General features: G+C 38.8%; 1 protein-coding gene and 1 long non-coding RNA gene across 3 annotated transcripts in view; one reads left to right on the top strand and one right to left on the bottom strand.

Annotated features, from left to right (window-relative positions):
• Positions 1-71: 71 nt before the first annotated feature.
• Positions 72-7,513, top strand: LOC114228952 (uncharacterized). Its single transcript, XR_003615054.2, has 3 exons — positions 72-196; positions 7,034-7,058; positions 7,425-7,513. It is a non-coding gene; the product is annotated as an uncharacterized LOC114228952 (long non-coding RNA).
• LATS1 (large tumor suppressor kinase 1) overlaps positions 5,703-16,749 on the bottom strand; it is a 29,225-nt gene continuing 18,178 nt past the window's right edge. Inside the window, exons 6-8 of one of the 2 annotated variants that reach the window (XM_008159419.3) lie at positions 15,682-15,864; positions 15,402-15,508; positions 5,703-6,652 (exon numbers count right to left, since the gene is read on the bottom strand). In XM_008159419.3, coding sequence (XP_008157641.2) covers positions 6,143-6,652; positions 15,402-15,508; positions 15,682-15,864 — 800 coding nt within the window. In that variant the 3' untranslated portion in view covers positions 5,703-6,142. The remainder of the gene's footprint in view (positions 6,653-15,401; positions 15,509-15,681; positions 15,865-16,749) is intronic. The other variant, XM_028136248.2, reaches the window with a different exon arrangement.

Genomic DNA, 16,749 nt, shown 5'->3' on the forward strand with positions numbered 1-16,749 from the left:
GGGGGCGGGGGCGGGAGGCGCCTGCGCAGTCCTGGCCGCCTCCTCCCGGCGGGGTGGGGATGACAGTTGGGATGGTGATGGCTTAAGCAAGTATCACGGCGCGTACTTTTTCCGAAGTGTTTGCTCATTTTTCCTCCCATTTGATTTTCATCATATTCCTCGGAAAGTAAGAAGTCAAAGTGTCTTTTTTTTTCGGGTGAGTGTCAAAGGTAATACAATTCGTTTATGACAAATTCTGTTTTAGAACCAAATACTCAGAATTTGGCTGGGGCGCTTGTCACGACACAACCTGGATAAAATAGAGAGTGGGTAAACAAATATTCAGACACGCTGCTTGGTGGAATTTTATTCTCGTGACTTTTTTGGTCAACGTTTTAAAATTATGATGTTTCACGATTTACAGATACGCACTGGACAGAACTGTGCTTCCTCCAGTTTGTCTCCTGTTACGATAGGTTTTCCTTTAGGAGTGCATGGAAATTAAAAGTCTGATTTTAAAGCATCCCAGTAACTTAACAGACTTAAAGGCGATTCAGTCTGCCAATATTTATTGAGCAATTACTATGTGCCAGACACTGTTGTAGGAATGCGTATATAGTAGTCAACAAAATGCTGTATTTTGTTTTTAAAGTCTTATAGAATTATCAACTAAGTAGAAAATAATAGTTTTGCTATGGTGGATATGACCTCTATTGTAATGGAGCATAATACACTATAATTAATGTATCTTTTTGAAATAAAAAGCATTTCACGGAGGTACAAATGAGGGTATCAATCAAATTAGTAACAAACAATGGGTATGAAGATGATGAATTAGAGAAAAATATACAAGATAAAAATAGCTGAATTTCATGACTGATGGCATGGGAGATAGTCAAAGTACAAAATGACCTCCTTGAATTGATTTGCAAATTAAACACTAATACATATTATACACTCTGTTATAAGGTTCAGCAGCGGTAACAAATGGGTATAGTGGTTTTTTTTTCTCTAACTTTCTGCGGTTGAGATTAGGCTGGACAGACAGCTCTGATTCACACAATCTTGCAGGTAACCCAGTTCTATTCATTTTGTTGATCTACCACCACTAGGGTGTTTTCCTCGTTTTTATGGTCAACATGAAGTCCCAACTCTGTTTTTGTTCCATCCTGTGGGAAGAGGGAAAGGACAAGTGGAGGGCAAGCAATATCTACTTTAAGTGTACAAAACAGAATTTGCACACATCACGTCTGCTCATATCCCAATGGCGAAAACCTAGTACTGTGGCCACACCTCAGTACAGGGGAATATGAGAAACATGGGCTCTAGTGGGGCGGTCAAAACTTGGGACAGGGGAGAGGGAGGGCTCTGTTAGTGAAAGGAGGAAGGAGAGGATGGATGCCGGGAACAAGAGCAGCCTTGTCATTAGTCGACCTCTCTAGGAGGTTAAGTACTCAGAACTCCCCTTTCCACCAAATTTAACCCCTCTCCGGGAAAAACAACTCAAAGTCCCAAGGAGATTCTAAATGTAGCAAATCGCTTAGGATCTCTAGGTGACTCTAAGGAAGGAAGGAAAGACTGAATACTAGGGAGGACAGTAACTATGTTTCAAATACAAATTTAACATCCTCCCTCGACCCCTCGCACACATAAGCAGATAAATTGTTTTGCTTTGGCATAACAAGGTATAGTCACAACTTTAAGCATGCCAAACTTTGGTCCCCACGGTAGTAAAATGCGTCATTAAAATAATGCAGTTTGCATCAGCTATACAATGCTCATGGAGACCAAATATAATTTTACAAGGGAATGCAAACAGGATAAAAAGAATGATGGTAATGCTTAAAGAAAAACCCTAAATATCTGCTCTTCTGTGTAAAGTTAACTTAAAATATAACAACATATATATTTTCTTGTAGGCAATTTATATAATAAAGGATTATTAAAACAGATTAGGCCCTGGCTGGGTGGCTCAGTTGGTTGGAGCATCATCCTATACACTAAAACGTTGAGAGTTCGATTCCCAGTTAGAACACATGCCTAGTTTTCGGATTCAGTCTCCTGTGGGGGAAGGTAGAAGAGGCAACTGATTGATGTCTCTCTCTCTCAAATCAATAAAAATAAAAAATAAAAAACATTAGCCAACAACTTCACATTTTAAAAACTGGACTCAAATGATACTAAATGCAGAGATTATTAAAAAGGTATAAATCTGTGATCTAAAGGAAGCCTTTAACATGGAATATTGTATTTATGAAGCCATTTTACTGGCTTATACTCTGTTCAGTTTGCCTTAATCTAACTAGGTATTATTAGTTTTATATATTTAATTCCAAAGCATCAAATTTCTAATGATAAATTTTCTGAGAATAAAATGATTTAAATAAACTTTTGAATAAAAATAACAACATACTTAAGTGGCTTAAAAGTTAGCTTTCCACACATAATTGAAAGATTTCAATTTTTTTTTTATTATCCCAGCAAATGTTACACTAGATAAAATGATTGGGGAAATACAAATAGATTCATTAAAAACACAGGCTGATTATTCATATCTACTACATTCAAAAGTATGCAAAACAATTTATATTGCAAAGCTGTAATTCCTTTTCCTAACAAAGCTTTATTTTATAAAATTGTAGTGTTGTACTGATTCGATTTTAATACAAAATACTTATATACACAATACAATATAAAAGTAAACTGTGGTACAGTGCCTTCCACGAAGGGATATATTAAGGCGCTTTACAAATATACTAATAGGTTGACCCACATTACTTTTTTAGATTAAAACAAATAGGCTATTGTTTCACTTTAAATACCAAATGGATTTTTATTTTTGTTTATTAAAGGAATTGTCTAAAAGTACCTTAGGTAACAGCAGCAGCAATATCTAAAAATCCTCCCATTGTATTTTCTAATTTCTAACATATTATTAAGTCAGAATAAAACATTTCCACTCACAGTTTTGCACTTTGCAACAGCAGAAGGTAATCACTTTTTTAAAAAGTCAATCTCAAAGTGACTTCTTAGTCATACATTCTATAGTTTCTATTACAAATAAGGTAGAAAAGATACAGCAATAGGGCCTGCCTTAGGATGTCACTGAACAATACATAACAGTATCTACAATTACATAATTATAGAACACTTTATAAATACTATTGATATGCATAAAAGTGTAAGTATAACAAAAACATATTTTAACGAGTGGGAATTTTTTTAAAAAAGAAAACATGTATAACCAATGTTTTCACTCCATTTCAATTGAAAGCATATAGAATTTTGATGTTGTTCTCGTCTTTTTGGTCAGGAAGCACCAGATTCTATACTGGAAGAACTGGATATAGTTTGGGAATAAGACAGCTAATCAGTATACCCAAACTATTAAAAATACAGATACTAAAGGCTTGTACATGACTTCGGATAAACACAAAAAGTTTATTCTGTTAGGAAATTTCAAAAGAATATAAAATTTGTAGTGTCTGTTATATTTGAGAAATAAGGGCAAACAGATTTTGTGGGGAAAGAGGGGAAGGAGATAGCACCTTAGTTTTCCTATTATGTAAATTTAACAAAGTTGGTTTTGTACTGTATTACACCATAGTAAAACAACTAAATGGAAATTTAAATGTGACTGAGAAAGCCCAAGAGCAAGAGGGCTTTACATTTTGAGTACTGAGCTAAAAATTCTTGAACTATTTTGTTTTTATAGAACTAATCAAATGTTCCATGAAATGTAGACCACCACCTCATAGTGCATTTTCTTACAATTGTCTGATTAGAAGTCCTTCGGAAATATTTCTGTGTCAAGTCTGTAGAGCCAACCATGTCAGTGCCCTTACAAGGGTGTGTTTAAAATGTCTCAGTGCTGTACCAGGCATTCCTAGGGTTATCTTATCACATGGTGTAGACCTTTTCCATCACAAGTTATCAGTGTTTATACAAGATGTGCTAATCTGAACACTAACCAGTAAACTTAAAGCAAAGTTCTTAGTTTAATATATCAGTGTTCTTATAGGACATAGGTCTTTAACCAAGAGTTTATATGTTTCAACATGTCCAGAGCCCCTAAAACTGCACACATTTTATGCATTATGTGTTGATGTCCGTTATTCTGGGAAGAGACCACAGCTTTCATCACATTTTCAAAAGATCAAAATGACCCCCAAAGACCCATCCATTAAATAGCGTGTTGTGCAATGGTTTACAAGCTGAACTCTGAGAGAGCTACCTATAGAAAGATGAGAACTGTGAGCTAATCTTCTTTGCCCTCCCCAGTTCAACTGGAATAGCTTTGACTTGATTTTACTTAGGTATATGATTTCCATTAGCTTTCATATAAAAAAAGCTAAAAAGTCTGAAAATCACTAAAATTATGCCTCTTATCCACAATTGTTTTGATAAAATTCCTTATCAGTGGAGCTTAAGAAAAAGAAAATACAAATTTTACTAATATAAGAATAGAACCTTTTCCCCATCCTAAAAGATAAGTTAAATATATTTTGGTATGAGAGCACAAGTCTCCTTGTAACCTAAGCCTATATAATAGGAATGTTGAAAAACATATTATTTAACCTTAAAATAGGTTAGGAGGACTTGAATTTCTACTAGGACCACTATGTAACTTTCTGTAATTACTAATGGCCCCTAAATTAAGAGTTAAGTAATAATTTTTTTATCAATCAATAGCCCATAAGGAAAATATTGCCAAATAGCCAGCTTTTCCTTTGCCAATAAACAATCCATGTATGCAGCACTGTTCTGAAAGAGGAAACCTGCAACATTAGTGATAACATAATCAAAACTGTCACAATATAGAAAAAGTACCGTTCTAGTGAGTATCCATAATTTCTAATCAGTTTCATATGAAACTGAAAATCTCTGCTTAGGATGGTGGAAATTACTTTTAAAATTTCAAAGCAAAAATATGGAAAATCTTAGCTTTTCGTATAAGAAATTTTGATTCATGGCAGGTTTGTTCCGCTTTTAAAACTGGAAGCAGCACAAACAGCAAATGTTGGAATTTTTAATAAATAGATGCAAATAGACATGTAGTAAATAAGATGAAAAGAACAGCCCTCATACTTGATGAAAATATATATCCACAAATATAGTCAGGCTTCTTTTCTAGCAACATATTGATGTCTTTTCCAAGATAACAATGGACAGACTGCAGAAGAATATGCTCCTGTTAGTGGTTTTAATTTCAATAGCAAACTAATTTCTGAATATAAAGAAAGAAGACCAAAAAGTCTTCTAAGAGTAGTAATCTAAGATGTACAGGAATCTCCAGAACAAGAATAAAAAATAAAAAAATACAAGGGCTGGTATTCTGTGAAATAACCTTCTGACTGTAATCATGTAATACATCAACCCAAATAATAAAAATTTCATATAAGGCAAAAAACAAACCAAAAATCCCACCTGGAAGCAGCATTAAAATTACCAATATGTAAAGAAAAACGGTAGTGCTTTGTTTCCTTTAACGACAGTAATTCTTGAGAAACAAATGCTAGATTAAACATTCCACAGTGGGAAGTAAATGAAGTTTATCTATTTTTCCCTTCTGATGAGCAACCTGTTTCAACCCTGTCACCCTGTATTTCTTAGTTCCAAGACGTAAATTATACAAATAATCATTAGCCTAGGAACACTCACCACCATGATGGCTTAATTTCGATAGCTTATTTTGTACCAAAAACAAGGCTATGGGAGTGGGGAAGGGGGGGGGAGGGGGACTTTGTAAATGTGGGGTATATTTCATATTTGGTTAAAGCAAAATAAAACTAAAACTGTCTTTCAAAAAATTTTCAAAAACTCCTGTCTTTTAAAATGATTTAGCATATGTACAAATAGATACCAGGCTTCTCCTTTTATACAAAGCACACTATTTTTATTATTTTCAGTACTTTAAGTACCAAGAACTGACTATAATATTCAGTTCATAATTTACTTTACAACAATTTTTTTCTAAATTACTGATTATAAAGGCTGGAATAAATTAACATTTTAAAAGGATTTTCCATAATTTAGGAACATAAAATATTGTGCAGAGCACACACACACAGCTCTGTCACATTTGCATAATTTTACAGAGCCTCAAAACTCCCAGCATTTCAGGCCTTTTTGCAAATCCTCAGTACAGTGATTTCCTAGCGTGTTAAACATACACTAGATCACGATTTTTGATCTCTGAGCCTGTGTGCTGATCATCTTCATCTGACTGTTGCCCTGAGCCTTGCGAATTAATATATTCATATTCAATAGGCTTTGGATAATTATATGGGTAGCCATTGTCATCAAAAAACCTCCTAAAGGTAAATTCATAAAAAGCATGTTCAGGGTGCTTTCCATTTTTATACCATCCATTGAGAGTGTCATTCACATTTTCTTCCTCTTTATCATCACTCCATAATTTGTCAGGATCAACAGGATCAAAATTTGATGTATCTGTTGGATGTGTAATTTTAGGAATATATGAAGCAGGTTGTTGTCTCAGGTCACTGGAGAAATCAATTGTTTTAAAAAATGGATGAGCTTTTATTTCATCAGCACCATTCTTGCCTAATCGATCATCTGGTCCCCGGCAAAGTTTGATTATAAGATCAGAGGCTTCAGGACTCAATTTAGCTTGAGGAGGAATGTGAAGAGATGTTTGCCAGTTGATAACCTTTAAAGAAGATTTTTAAAAATTAGAAGGGAAAAGTAAGAAGTTCAAAATTTTCTCAAAATTTTATACCAAAAGTCTTACCGAACTATTTGTAAAAATTTTTTTTAAATATATTTTTATTGATTTCAGAGAAGAAGGTAGAAACATCAATGATGAGGGAGAATCCTCAGGGGGTCAAGCCTACAACCAGGGCATGTGCCCTGACTGGGAATTAAACCCAGGACCCTTCAGCCTACAGGCCAATGCTCTATCCACTGAGAAAAACTGGCCAGGGCCTATTTGTAAAATGTTACAATAAATTGCATGGTATTTAACCTTCCTTACCTTTAATAATGAATCACTGGTGAGAAATAACCTTTCCTCTCATCCCCTCCTTTTCAGGCAACTTCATATTAGAAGACTCACTGTAAGTTTTAGCACTACTTGTAGAAATGACTTTCTATTGTGCCTCCCCTGTTCTATATATTTACTTGTATCATAATATCTCTAATACTCTGTGGTACCTATTTATGCCTGTGCTCTTCTACCACAGTATAAAATTCCATAAGGCTATATAGAGGATAGCCTTTGTATTTTTATTTGTCTTTGTATTTCCTAGTGCTTGGCAAATTGCCTGGCACATAATAGATGCTCAGTAAATACTTATTATGGTTTTGAAGAAATAAGAATGAGGAAGAAAGGAAATGAGGGAAGGAAGGAGGGAGAGAAGTGTGAGGAGGAAGGAAGGGAAGAAAGGCAAATAAATGAACCCCATTCTTCCTTATTTATATAGGACTTTATCAACTAGTGAAGAAGGAAGAAAAATAAATACCCTCTTTCAGTGTCTGTTAATCTTAAAGTTTTCTCCTAGGTTAGAAAAAGATGCCTCAAGTAAAATGTCTTCGAATTTTTTTTTGGAAAAAAAAAAAAAAGTAAAATAAAAGCATGATGCAGTAGTAGTTATTATGCCTGGTTCCATAATGTACTTCAAATAAGGGAAATTAATATATACAAGCACCTGGACAAGTTCTTTGCTTTAATGTTACATTCAGGATTATTTAATTGACGGTAAAAAAAAAAAAAAAAAAGACTAGACATAGCAAAAGAAAAAAGATTCCGTTAATTCAAAGATTGGTCAATAGAAACTAATGTAAACTGAAGCACAGAAAGAAAAAATGGAATAAAAAATAATTAAGCATGACATATGTAAGACAATATCAAATGTCTACTATATGTATGAATACTAAACTAAGTAGAGTTCCAGAAGGAGAGACGAAAGCAGAAGAAATCTTCAAAGAGTAATAACAGGGAATTTTCCAAACTTGATGAAGGTCACACGAGTACATAATGGTGAAATTGCAGAAAACCAAAGTGACAGAGAAAAAATCCTAAAAGCAGCCAGAGAGAAAGGTTCCAGTTCCGAATAAAATGTAATAGGTAAACTCCACCCTGTCTTTCCTACTGAATGCAGCTATATAACCTGTGCAGAATGCGTGCAGCAGCTACTTAGGTCCCTGTAAAGAGTAACAGGCAGACTGAGGAAGATGATAAGAATTTGAAGTACCAATGAAATGATGGTGAGTTTACCATTTTTTTCCATCTAGAATCCTCTGGTCTAGACTCAAGTATCCCAAATACTGAAGATGTATAATACAGAGTGAGCTCTAGGAAAAGTCCTTCTAGTTCAGGCCCAAGGATTAGGAAAGGGGTTTCCTGACCATAACAGAGGTGCAATAAGAGTCACCTCAAACTCTGAAAGAAAGGAACCTTCCTCTTCAATTGGAAATTACAGCATGTGGTTGCAAGAAGACAGATCGAATCCCTGGCGCTTTTTCTCTCTTCTGTGCTCTTGCTACCCTATCATGAGATGTGTGTGGCAGAGTAGGATAGTCTCACTTTCTAGCCAAGGAAATGAAAAAGGAAACCCGAAGGAAATGAAGAGGAGAAGATAGTAAAGTTATTTACAAACAGCTGGGCTCACCTCCCATCTGTACCTGTATGGATCTAATCCAGCTGCTTTGACAATGAAACTGACACTGGAGTCACAAGCCACAGAAGGGTGGTTAGAACATGTGGACTGAATCCAATCAGGTTTAATGCCAAAACAATATCAACGTTCTCCATAACATTAAAACAAAACCCTAAGTCTCATAACATATAATCCAAAGTTACTTGGCATATAAGAACCACGAAAGTGTCAACCCAAATAGTAAAAGAAAATCAACAGTGTTGAGATGACATAGATTTTAGAATTAACTGATACTTTAAAGTAGGCATTATTAAAATGTTCTAAATAAGGCCCTAGCTGGTTTGGCTCAGTGGATAGAGCGTCAGCCTGCAAACTGAAGGGTCACAGGTTCGATTCCGGCAAAGGGCACATGCCCGGGTTGTGGGCTCGATCCCCAGTAGGGGGGGTGCAGGAGGAAGCCGATCAATGATTCTCTCTCATCATTGATGCTTCTATCTCTCTTTCCCTCTCCCTTCCTCTCTGAAATCAATAAAGAAATATATTTTTAAAAAATTAAAAAAATAAAATGTTCTAAATAAGGCCCTAACCGGTTTGGCTCAGTGGATAGAGCATTGGCCTGTGGACTCAAGGGTCCCAGGTTCGATTCCGGTCAAGGCATATACCTTGGTTGAGGGCACATACCCAGTAGGAGGTGTGCAGGAGGCAGCTGATCGATGTTTCTCTCTCATCGATGTTTCTAGCTCTCTATCCCTCTCCCTTCCTCTCTGTAAAAAATCAATAAAATATATTTAAAATGTTCTAAATAAGGATGAATACTCTTAGAATGAAATGAAGACAAAGTCTCAGCCAAGAAATTGAAGATATGAAGAGGTACTAAATATACATTTTAGAACTGAAGAATGCTATAACCAAAATAAAAAACTCAATGGGTGTGCTCAATCAAATGGAGATGTCAGAGGAAAGTGAACTTAAAGACAGACAGAAATTATGCAACTTGAACAAAGACAATGAAGAGTTTAAAAATAGAACCCTCAGTAATCTGTGGTGCTTTACCAAAGGTTTAACATTGGTGTCACTAGAGTTCCAAGGGGAAAAAGCATGTGATATAGCAAAAATATCTGAAGAACTTGTGGCTGAAAACTCCCCACATTTGACAACAGATAAATTCAAAAAGCTCAGTGAACACCAAACAGGATAAACTTCAAAAAATCCATGCCCAGTCATTCCATAATTACAACACTGAAAGCAGCCAGTGAAATGATGCATTACTTAAGGGATCGATGATTTGAATTAAATGACTGTAGATTTCTCACCAGAAACTATGGAGAACAAAAAGAAATGGCTATTTTAAAGTGCTGTTAGAACTGAAACCCAGACTTCCATATCAATGCCTTATTTTTATTGCTTTCAGAGAGAAGGGAGAGGGAGAGAGAGAAACATCAATGATAAGAGTCATTGATTAGATGCCTCCTGCATGCCTAGCCTGTGCCCTCTTGAAATCTGGGACCCCTCGAGGGATGTAGCAGTGCGCCAAGCCGCAGGCAGCCAGGGAGGAACCAGTGCCCCGCTTGTGCTCATCCTACTGTGCCTGCTGCTGCTTCTTGGTAGCGCGACTGCGGCAGCCGCGCTCGCCAGCCCAGCCGTGAGCCCAGCTTCTGGCTGAGCGGTGCTCCCCTGTGGAAGCACACTGACCACCAGGGAGCAGCTCCTGTGTTGAGCCTCTGCCCCCTGGTGATCAGTGTGTATCATAGCGACTGGTCAACCGGTCTCATTCAGTCCTAAGGGTCACTTAGGCTTTTATATAGAGAGATAGTAAGTCTTAAAATCAAGTAGTTGATTCTTCTTTGTTTTTAAAAAAAAAACTGTTTTCTTTGTCCAAGTTCTTTTGTCCACCCATATAAATTTTATTTTATTTTATTTTTTAAAATTTCTTTATTGATTAAGGTGTCACATATTTGTCCTCATCCCCCCATTCCCATCCCACACCCCTTCCCACGGATGCCCCCACCCCCCTGTTGTCCTTAACCATTGGTTAGGCTTGTATGCATGCACACAAGTCCTTTGGTTAATCTCTCCCCCCTACCCCCACCCTCCCCTACCCTCCCTCTGAGGCCCGACAGTCCAATCGATGCCTCCTTGTTTCTGGGTCTGTTCTTGTTCATCAGTCTATGTTGTTCATCATTTCCCCCAGATGAGTGAGATTATGTGTTACTAGAAATATACTTATAAGAACCGAATGTGAGATGAGCAATAATAGTTATGGTGAGAGGCAAATGAATCAGTCTGGAGTAAATTTCTTTCTGGACCAACAGTTCTTTTGAGACCCAATTTCAATGTCCACCAGTTCCTTATGTGTACATGTTGGCACTGACTTTTCAGCTCTGGATGGTGGACAAATGGTGGTAATGCAGGTCCGACTCCCTCTGGTTTGGTCTCGCCCGGACCCAGGGGCGCGGCTTCACCCGGACTCAGGGGCGCGCGTCCTCACCCAGACCTGGGACCCAGCATCACCGAGGCCCCGGGGTGCGTGACCTCACCCAGACCCAGGTGTGCGCGGCCTCACCCGGACCCGGGATCCAGCCTCACCCGAACCTAGGGGCGCGTGGTCTCACCTGGACCCAGGTGCGTGTGGCCTCACCCGGACCCTGGGGCGCGTGGCCTCTCCCGGACCCAGGGGCACACGGCCTCACCCGGACCCAGGATCCAGCTACACCCGGACCCAGGGGCGAGGCCTCACCCGGACCCGGGACCCAGCAGGGCTTCGTCTTCTTCATCCCAATTCCTGTCAGTCAATTCCCTCTCAGCAATTCCTTTGGCCATTTTCTCAAAGCTCCGGGGCAGCTGCCGCGGAACTCGCTGGGCAGCGGGCTCGGCGAAGCTCCAGTGCGCCCGGTGTGCGGCGGCACTCAGGTCTGAAGCAGCGACCAGTCGACAGGCGAGTGCACCTGGATCCGGGACACAGCGGGGCCTCGTCTTCCCGATCCCAACTCCCATCAGTCAATTCCTTCTCAGCAATTCCTCCGGCCATTGTTCTGGATGGTGTCTGCTCTGTTTTCCAGTTGTAGTTTCAAAATTGTTGTGATAGGCAATAATCAGGCGTCTGCCCTATGCCGCCATCTTGGTCCTCCAAAAGATTCTTAAGTAACCTTATAAATGTGGTTCTGAACACTGTGTCGTCCATTAGTTTACTTTCCTTCATCCCTTCTATTCGTGACCTGCTTCGGTGTCTTCACCTTTTGGCTGCCTCCCTATAGCTCAGCTTCCCCAATCTCCCTAGGTGGTCGCTCTTGATACCCCCCTTTGTGGGCTGAGTGCAAAGTCTTGGTGTTAAGCCTTGATTGCTGTTGGTACACTGGGAGGATTTGACCTCCAGTCCAAGTGGCTGTGAGGATCAGCTGTGTCTATGCTGGGAGACAGCCTTATTCAACTAGACTTGCAAAATTGTAAAAGCCTCTGTGCTCAGCTTGGATGGGGCGGAGTTTCAGGGTGGAGCCTACAGCCTTGGCTTCCCGTCAGCCCAGCCCTATGAGGTTCCTGTGTCTCAGTGTCTCTCTGTACTCCCTGCAAACACCTCTGAGAGAAAAGCGCCCTGGAGTTTCGCCCGCTGCCAAACAGTCTAGTCTCTTCCCCAATGAATCTGGATTCCCAGATTCTCGCCCGGAACTGGGTTTCAGTGTAGTCGGAACTGGGGCTCAGCGCAGTCTGGCGCTTTTTTCTCCTTCCCACCAGGGCAATTCAGCGGCACAGTCAACAGACCATCCTCTGCGCGCATTCCCGTGCGTGCCTCTGGAGCTCTGCCTTTCGCCACTTCTCTGCATTTCCGCCTCACAGCCCAGATTCCCCCAGTATGAGCCTGGCTTCCCAGGGTCTTGCCCGGAACTGGGGTTCAGTGCAGTCGGAACTGGGGTTCAGCGCAATCTGGAGCTTTTATCTCCTTCCTGCTAGAGAACGCTGGCCAGGCCGTCAGCCGCCCCTTCCTCTCCGGCTCCGTCCTCCCCGCACGTGTGCATGCTCGTGTCTCCGCCCGTGTCTCCATACCTCAGGCTTTTATGGCTCCTCTGATTTTCCTGTGGTTTTCTCTTTCCTTCTAGTTGTGGGCATTTCAGTCAGCCAGCTTTCCTGTGGTTCTGGATGGTGTCCGTTTTGACTTTTAGTTGTATTTTTGAAATTGTTGTGCCAGGCTGTAGGTTAGGTGTTTAACCTATGCCGTCATCTTGGTTTCTCTCCACCCATATAAATTTTAGAATAAGCTGATCTATAGCTACAAAAATTCCTGTTGGAAATTTTTATTGCAGTTGAGTTAAATATATAGATTTGGGGGGGGGGGTGGTGGTGGTGGTAGCTTTATTATGTTGAGTCTTCTAATCCATCAACACAGTGTGTATCTTCATTTATTAAGATTTGCCTTTAATCAATTTATAGCTTTCAGCACACAGATCTTGTTCGTGTTCTATTAGATTCATATCTAAGTGTTTCATTTTGGGGAAGCTACTGCAAATGGTAGTTTTAAAATTTCAGTTTCTGATTAAATACAGAAATACAATAGATTTTTATGTATTTTCCTTATATCCTACAATCTTGCCAAACTCATTAATTCTATGGGTTTTTCCTATGATTCCCTGGGATTCTCTATATAGAAAATTGTATTATCTTTTGAGTAGGGAAAATTTTTATTTCTTTCTAATCTATATGCCTTTTATTTCTTTTTGTAACTGTTTAGCACTGGCTAAGACTTCCTGAACTATGTTGAATAAGACTGGTGATAACAGACATCCTTGCCTTTTTCTTGATCTTAGAAAGTTTTCAATTTTTCACACATATATACACATTTATTTATATATATACATATTAAAATGAAGTTAAAATAAAGACACTTTTAGACAAACAAAGCTGACACAAACCTGAGAGACTGCATTACCAGTATACCTATACTAAAAGAAATTCTAAAGGAAATTTAAAAATAATATATTAAATGCAATGACAGAAGTAGTTACAACTTGGTGGGGAGTATTATAGAACAGATGATATCTCAAGACACTCTCAAAGAATGATTAAAAACAATCAGAAAATATAAACAAACCCACAACCAAGAATTAACCAAGCTTCAGAAAGAGGGGAGGGCTGTGGAAGATAGGAGAGAAAGGACACTTCAGACAAAGGGAATGGTGTGAACAAAGGTGCAGAGGAAAAACTGGACTTTAACCATGAACAAAGGAACCACTACAGGATTTTTAATGGGACAGTTTATGATAAAAATTGTGGGAAACTTCTCATTTAAGTGCCAGAGGTAATTTCAAGTGGAGGTATAGTACTCCCCTCTTATTTGTGGGGGTATGTTCCAAGACCCCCAGTGGATGCAAGAAACCATGGATAAGACTGAACCCTACATATACTATGTTTTTTCCTATCCATACATACCTTTTCTTTTTTTTAAAATATATTTTATTGATTTTTTACAGAGAGGAAGGGAGAGGGATAGAGAGCTAGGAACATCGATGTGAGAGATACATCGATCAGCTGCCTCCTGCACACTCCCCACTGGGGATGTGCCCGCAAGTAAGGTACATGCCCCCAACCGGAATCGAACCTGGGACCTTTCAGTCCACAGGCTGACGCTCTATCCACTGAGCCAAACCGGTTTCGTCCATACCTTTTCTCTTACAGGAAGCACTTTACAGCTCCTCTTTGTTGTATCTGAATTGCCAACATCACTACACTTGCACTTGGGGGCCATTATTAAGTAAAATAAAGGTTATTTGAATGCAAGTACTGAGATACAACAGTTGCTCTGGTTACTGAAAAGGCTACTAAGTAACAAGTGGGTAGCATATACAGCATGGATATGCTAGAGAAAGGGATAATTCATGTCCCAGGTGGGACAAAACAGGACAGCACAAGATTTCATCATGCTCCTCAGTATGGGGCACAATTTAAACCTTACCAATTGTTTGTTTCTGAAATTTCCCATTTAATATATTCTTACTGTGGCTGACTAAAGGTAACTGAAACCTCTGAAAGGGAAACAGTGAATAAAGAGGAACTACTTTATAGACATTTGTTTGTAGTTTTGGGCTAGAATGTGCATGGAAGGAAACAAAGCCAGGAGCCAACAGGTAACAAAGAGTAAACTGAAATAAATCTTCAAAAGATACTAAAGAGCCCAGCAGGTGTGGCTCTGTGGTTGAGCATCAACATATAAACCAGGACATCACACTTCAATTCCCAGTCAGGGCACATGCCCAGGTCATAGGCTCCATCCCCAATAGGGGGCATGCAGGAGGCAGCTGACTGATGATTTTCTCTCATCATTGATGTTTCTCTCTCTCCCTCTCCCTCTCTCTGAAATCAATAAAAACATTTTTTTTAAAAAGGTACTAAAAATTTTGATGAGAATGAAATATGAGTATAGTTTATAAATGAGGGAGAATATAAGAGTGTGATGAGGGGATGAAGGAGATTAGAGTTCATGGACAGAATCTTAGTGGGTTCCTATATCCTTTCAAGTTCATTCATTTAAAAAATTTTTTAATTGATTTTAGAGAGAGTAAAAGGAGAGAAAGAAAGACATCAATTTGTTGTTCCACTTATTTATGTAGTCATTGCTGACTCTTGTATATACCCTGACCAGAGATCAAACCTGCTTGGCATATCTGGACGATGCTCTAACCAACTGAGCTACCCAGCCAGGGCCAAATTCGTTCTTTTAATTCCAGAATAAGATGCTCTATGTAGAGGACTGATAAACATCTGTAATGTAAAAGACTTTGTGACAATTCTTTTGGTATAGATTCTATACCTTACCTTCATTTGTGTTTCTAATGGTGTTTGTGCCAAAAATGGAGGCTGTCCCACCAACATTTCAAAAAGAATTACACCAACACTCCACCAATCACATAACTGTGTATAGCCTAAAATAAGATACCAAAGTTATATAGTTATTTATAAGCACTTTAATTAATATAATCATAATATTAAGCCACCAATTATACTATTAAATTAATAGTTTTATTATAAACCTGAACACTAAGCTATATTTTAATCAAGTTTCACCTGGAGATTGTTTATAAAACAAATATTTTACCTGTTCTTAACAATACTTCAGGTGCAATATAATTGGGAGTTCCAACCAAAGAATGTGCTAGACATCGCTGGTGCTGGCGTGCAGCTCTCCGTTCTAGTGGCTTCAGTCTATCTCCACATCGACAGTTAGAAGGGTCACCCCATTCATTACTGAAATCCATGCTATCTTGCCGTGAATGGTCACCTATAAAGTAAAAAGAAATAAAAGCAGTAAGAACAAGAGTAAACCAAGAGTCTGTTTAATATTTTGACATCATGGTTTATAGTTAACAACACTCTTCCCTTATAACAAGCTAAGATACAATGTATGTCAAATCACTGATGGTGTTTATTAATGACTGCAGCTTGTGATCCGCAGTATTAATAGGACAAATGTTACACTAAGAAAAATTAGCACAAGATTCAGAAATGTATTCAATGTTAAATGATGACAAAGTCAGAAGTAGGTAAGATTAAGAATCTGTTACTCAGACTGCTCCCCATTACTACTCTGAACAAAGTTCTAAACAAATTAGATCAGTGTTTTATTCATTCAACAAGTGACAATAAGAAAGATAGGGTTGTCTCTCAAGCAGCTTCTCTGTAGGGAAGAAACACAATGAACAAATACATATATAAGAAACAGGGCTTCTGGTCAAGATGGCGGCATAGGTAAACGGTACTCATCTCCCACAACCACATCAAAATTTATAACAAATACAGAACAGCCATCATTCAGAACCACCTGAAATCTACCTGAATAAAAGTCCTACAACTAGGGAATTAAAGAAGGAGCACATCAAGACTGGTAGAAGGGCCCTAACCGGTTTGGCTCAGTGGACAGAGCATTGGCCTTCGGACTCAAAGGTCCCAGGTTCGATTCCGGTCAAGGGCATGTACCTTGGTTGTGGGCACACACCCAGCAGCAGGTGTGTAGGAGGCAGCTGATTGATGTATCTCTCTCATCGATGTTTCTAACTATCCCTCTCCCTTCCTCTCTGTAAAAAATCAATAAAATATATTTTTAAAAAAAGACTAGTAGAAAGGGCAAAGATGTGAGGAGGAATCTCAGGAATCCTGCTGGTCCCAC

Source organism: Eptesicus fuscus, chromosome 10 (genome assembly GCF_027574615.1).
Source record: "Eptesicus fuscus isolate TK198812 chromosome 10, DD_ASM_mEF_20220401, whole genome shotgun sequence".
In the NCBI taxonomy this organism is placed as follows: Eukaryota; Metazoa; Chordata; class Mammalia; order Chiroptera; family Vespertilionidae; genus Eptesicus; species Eptesicus fuscus.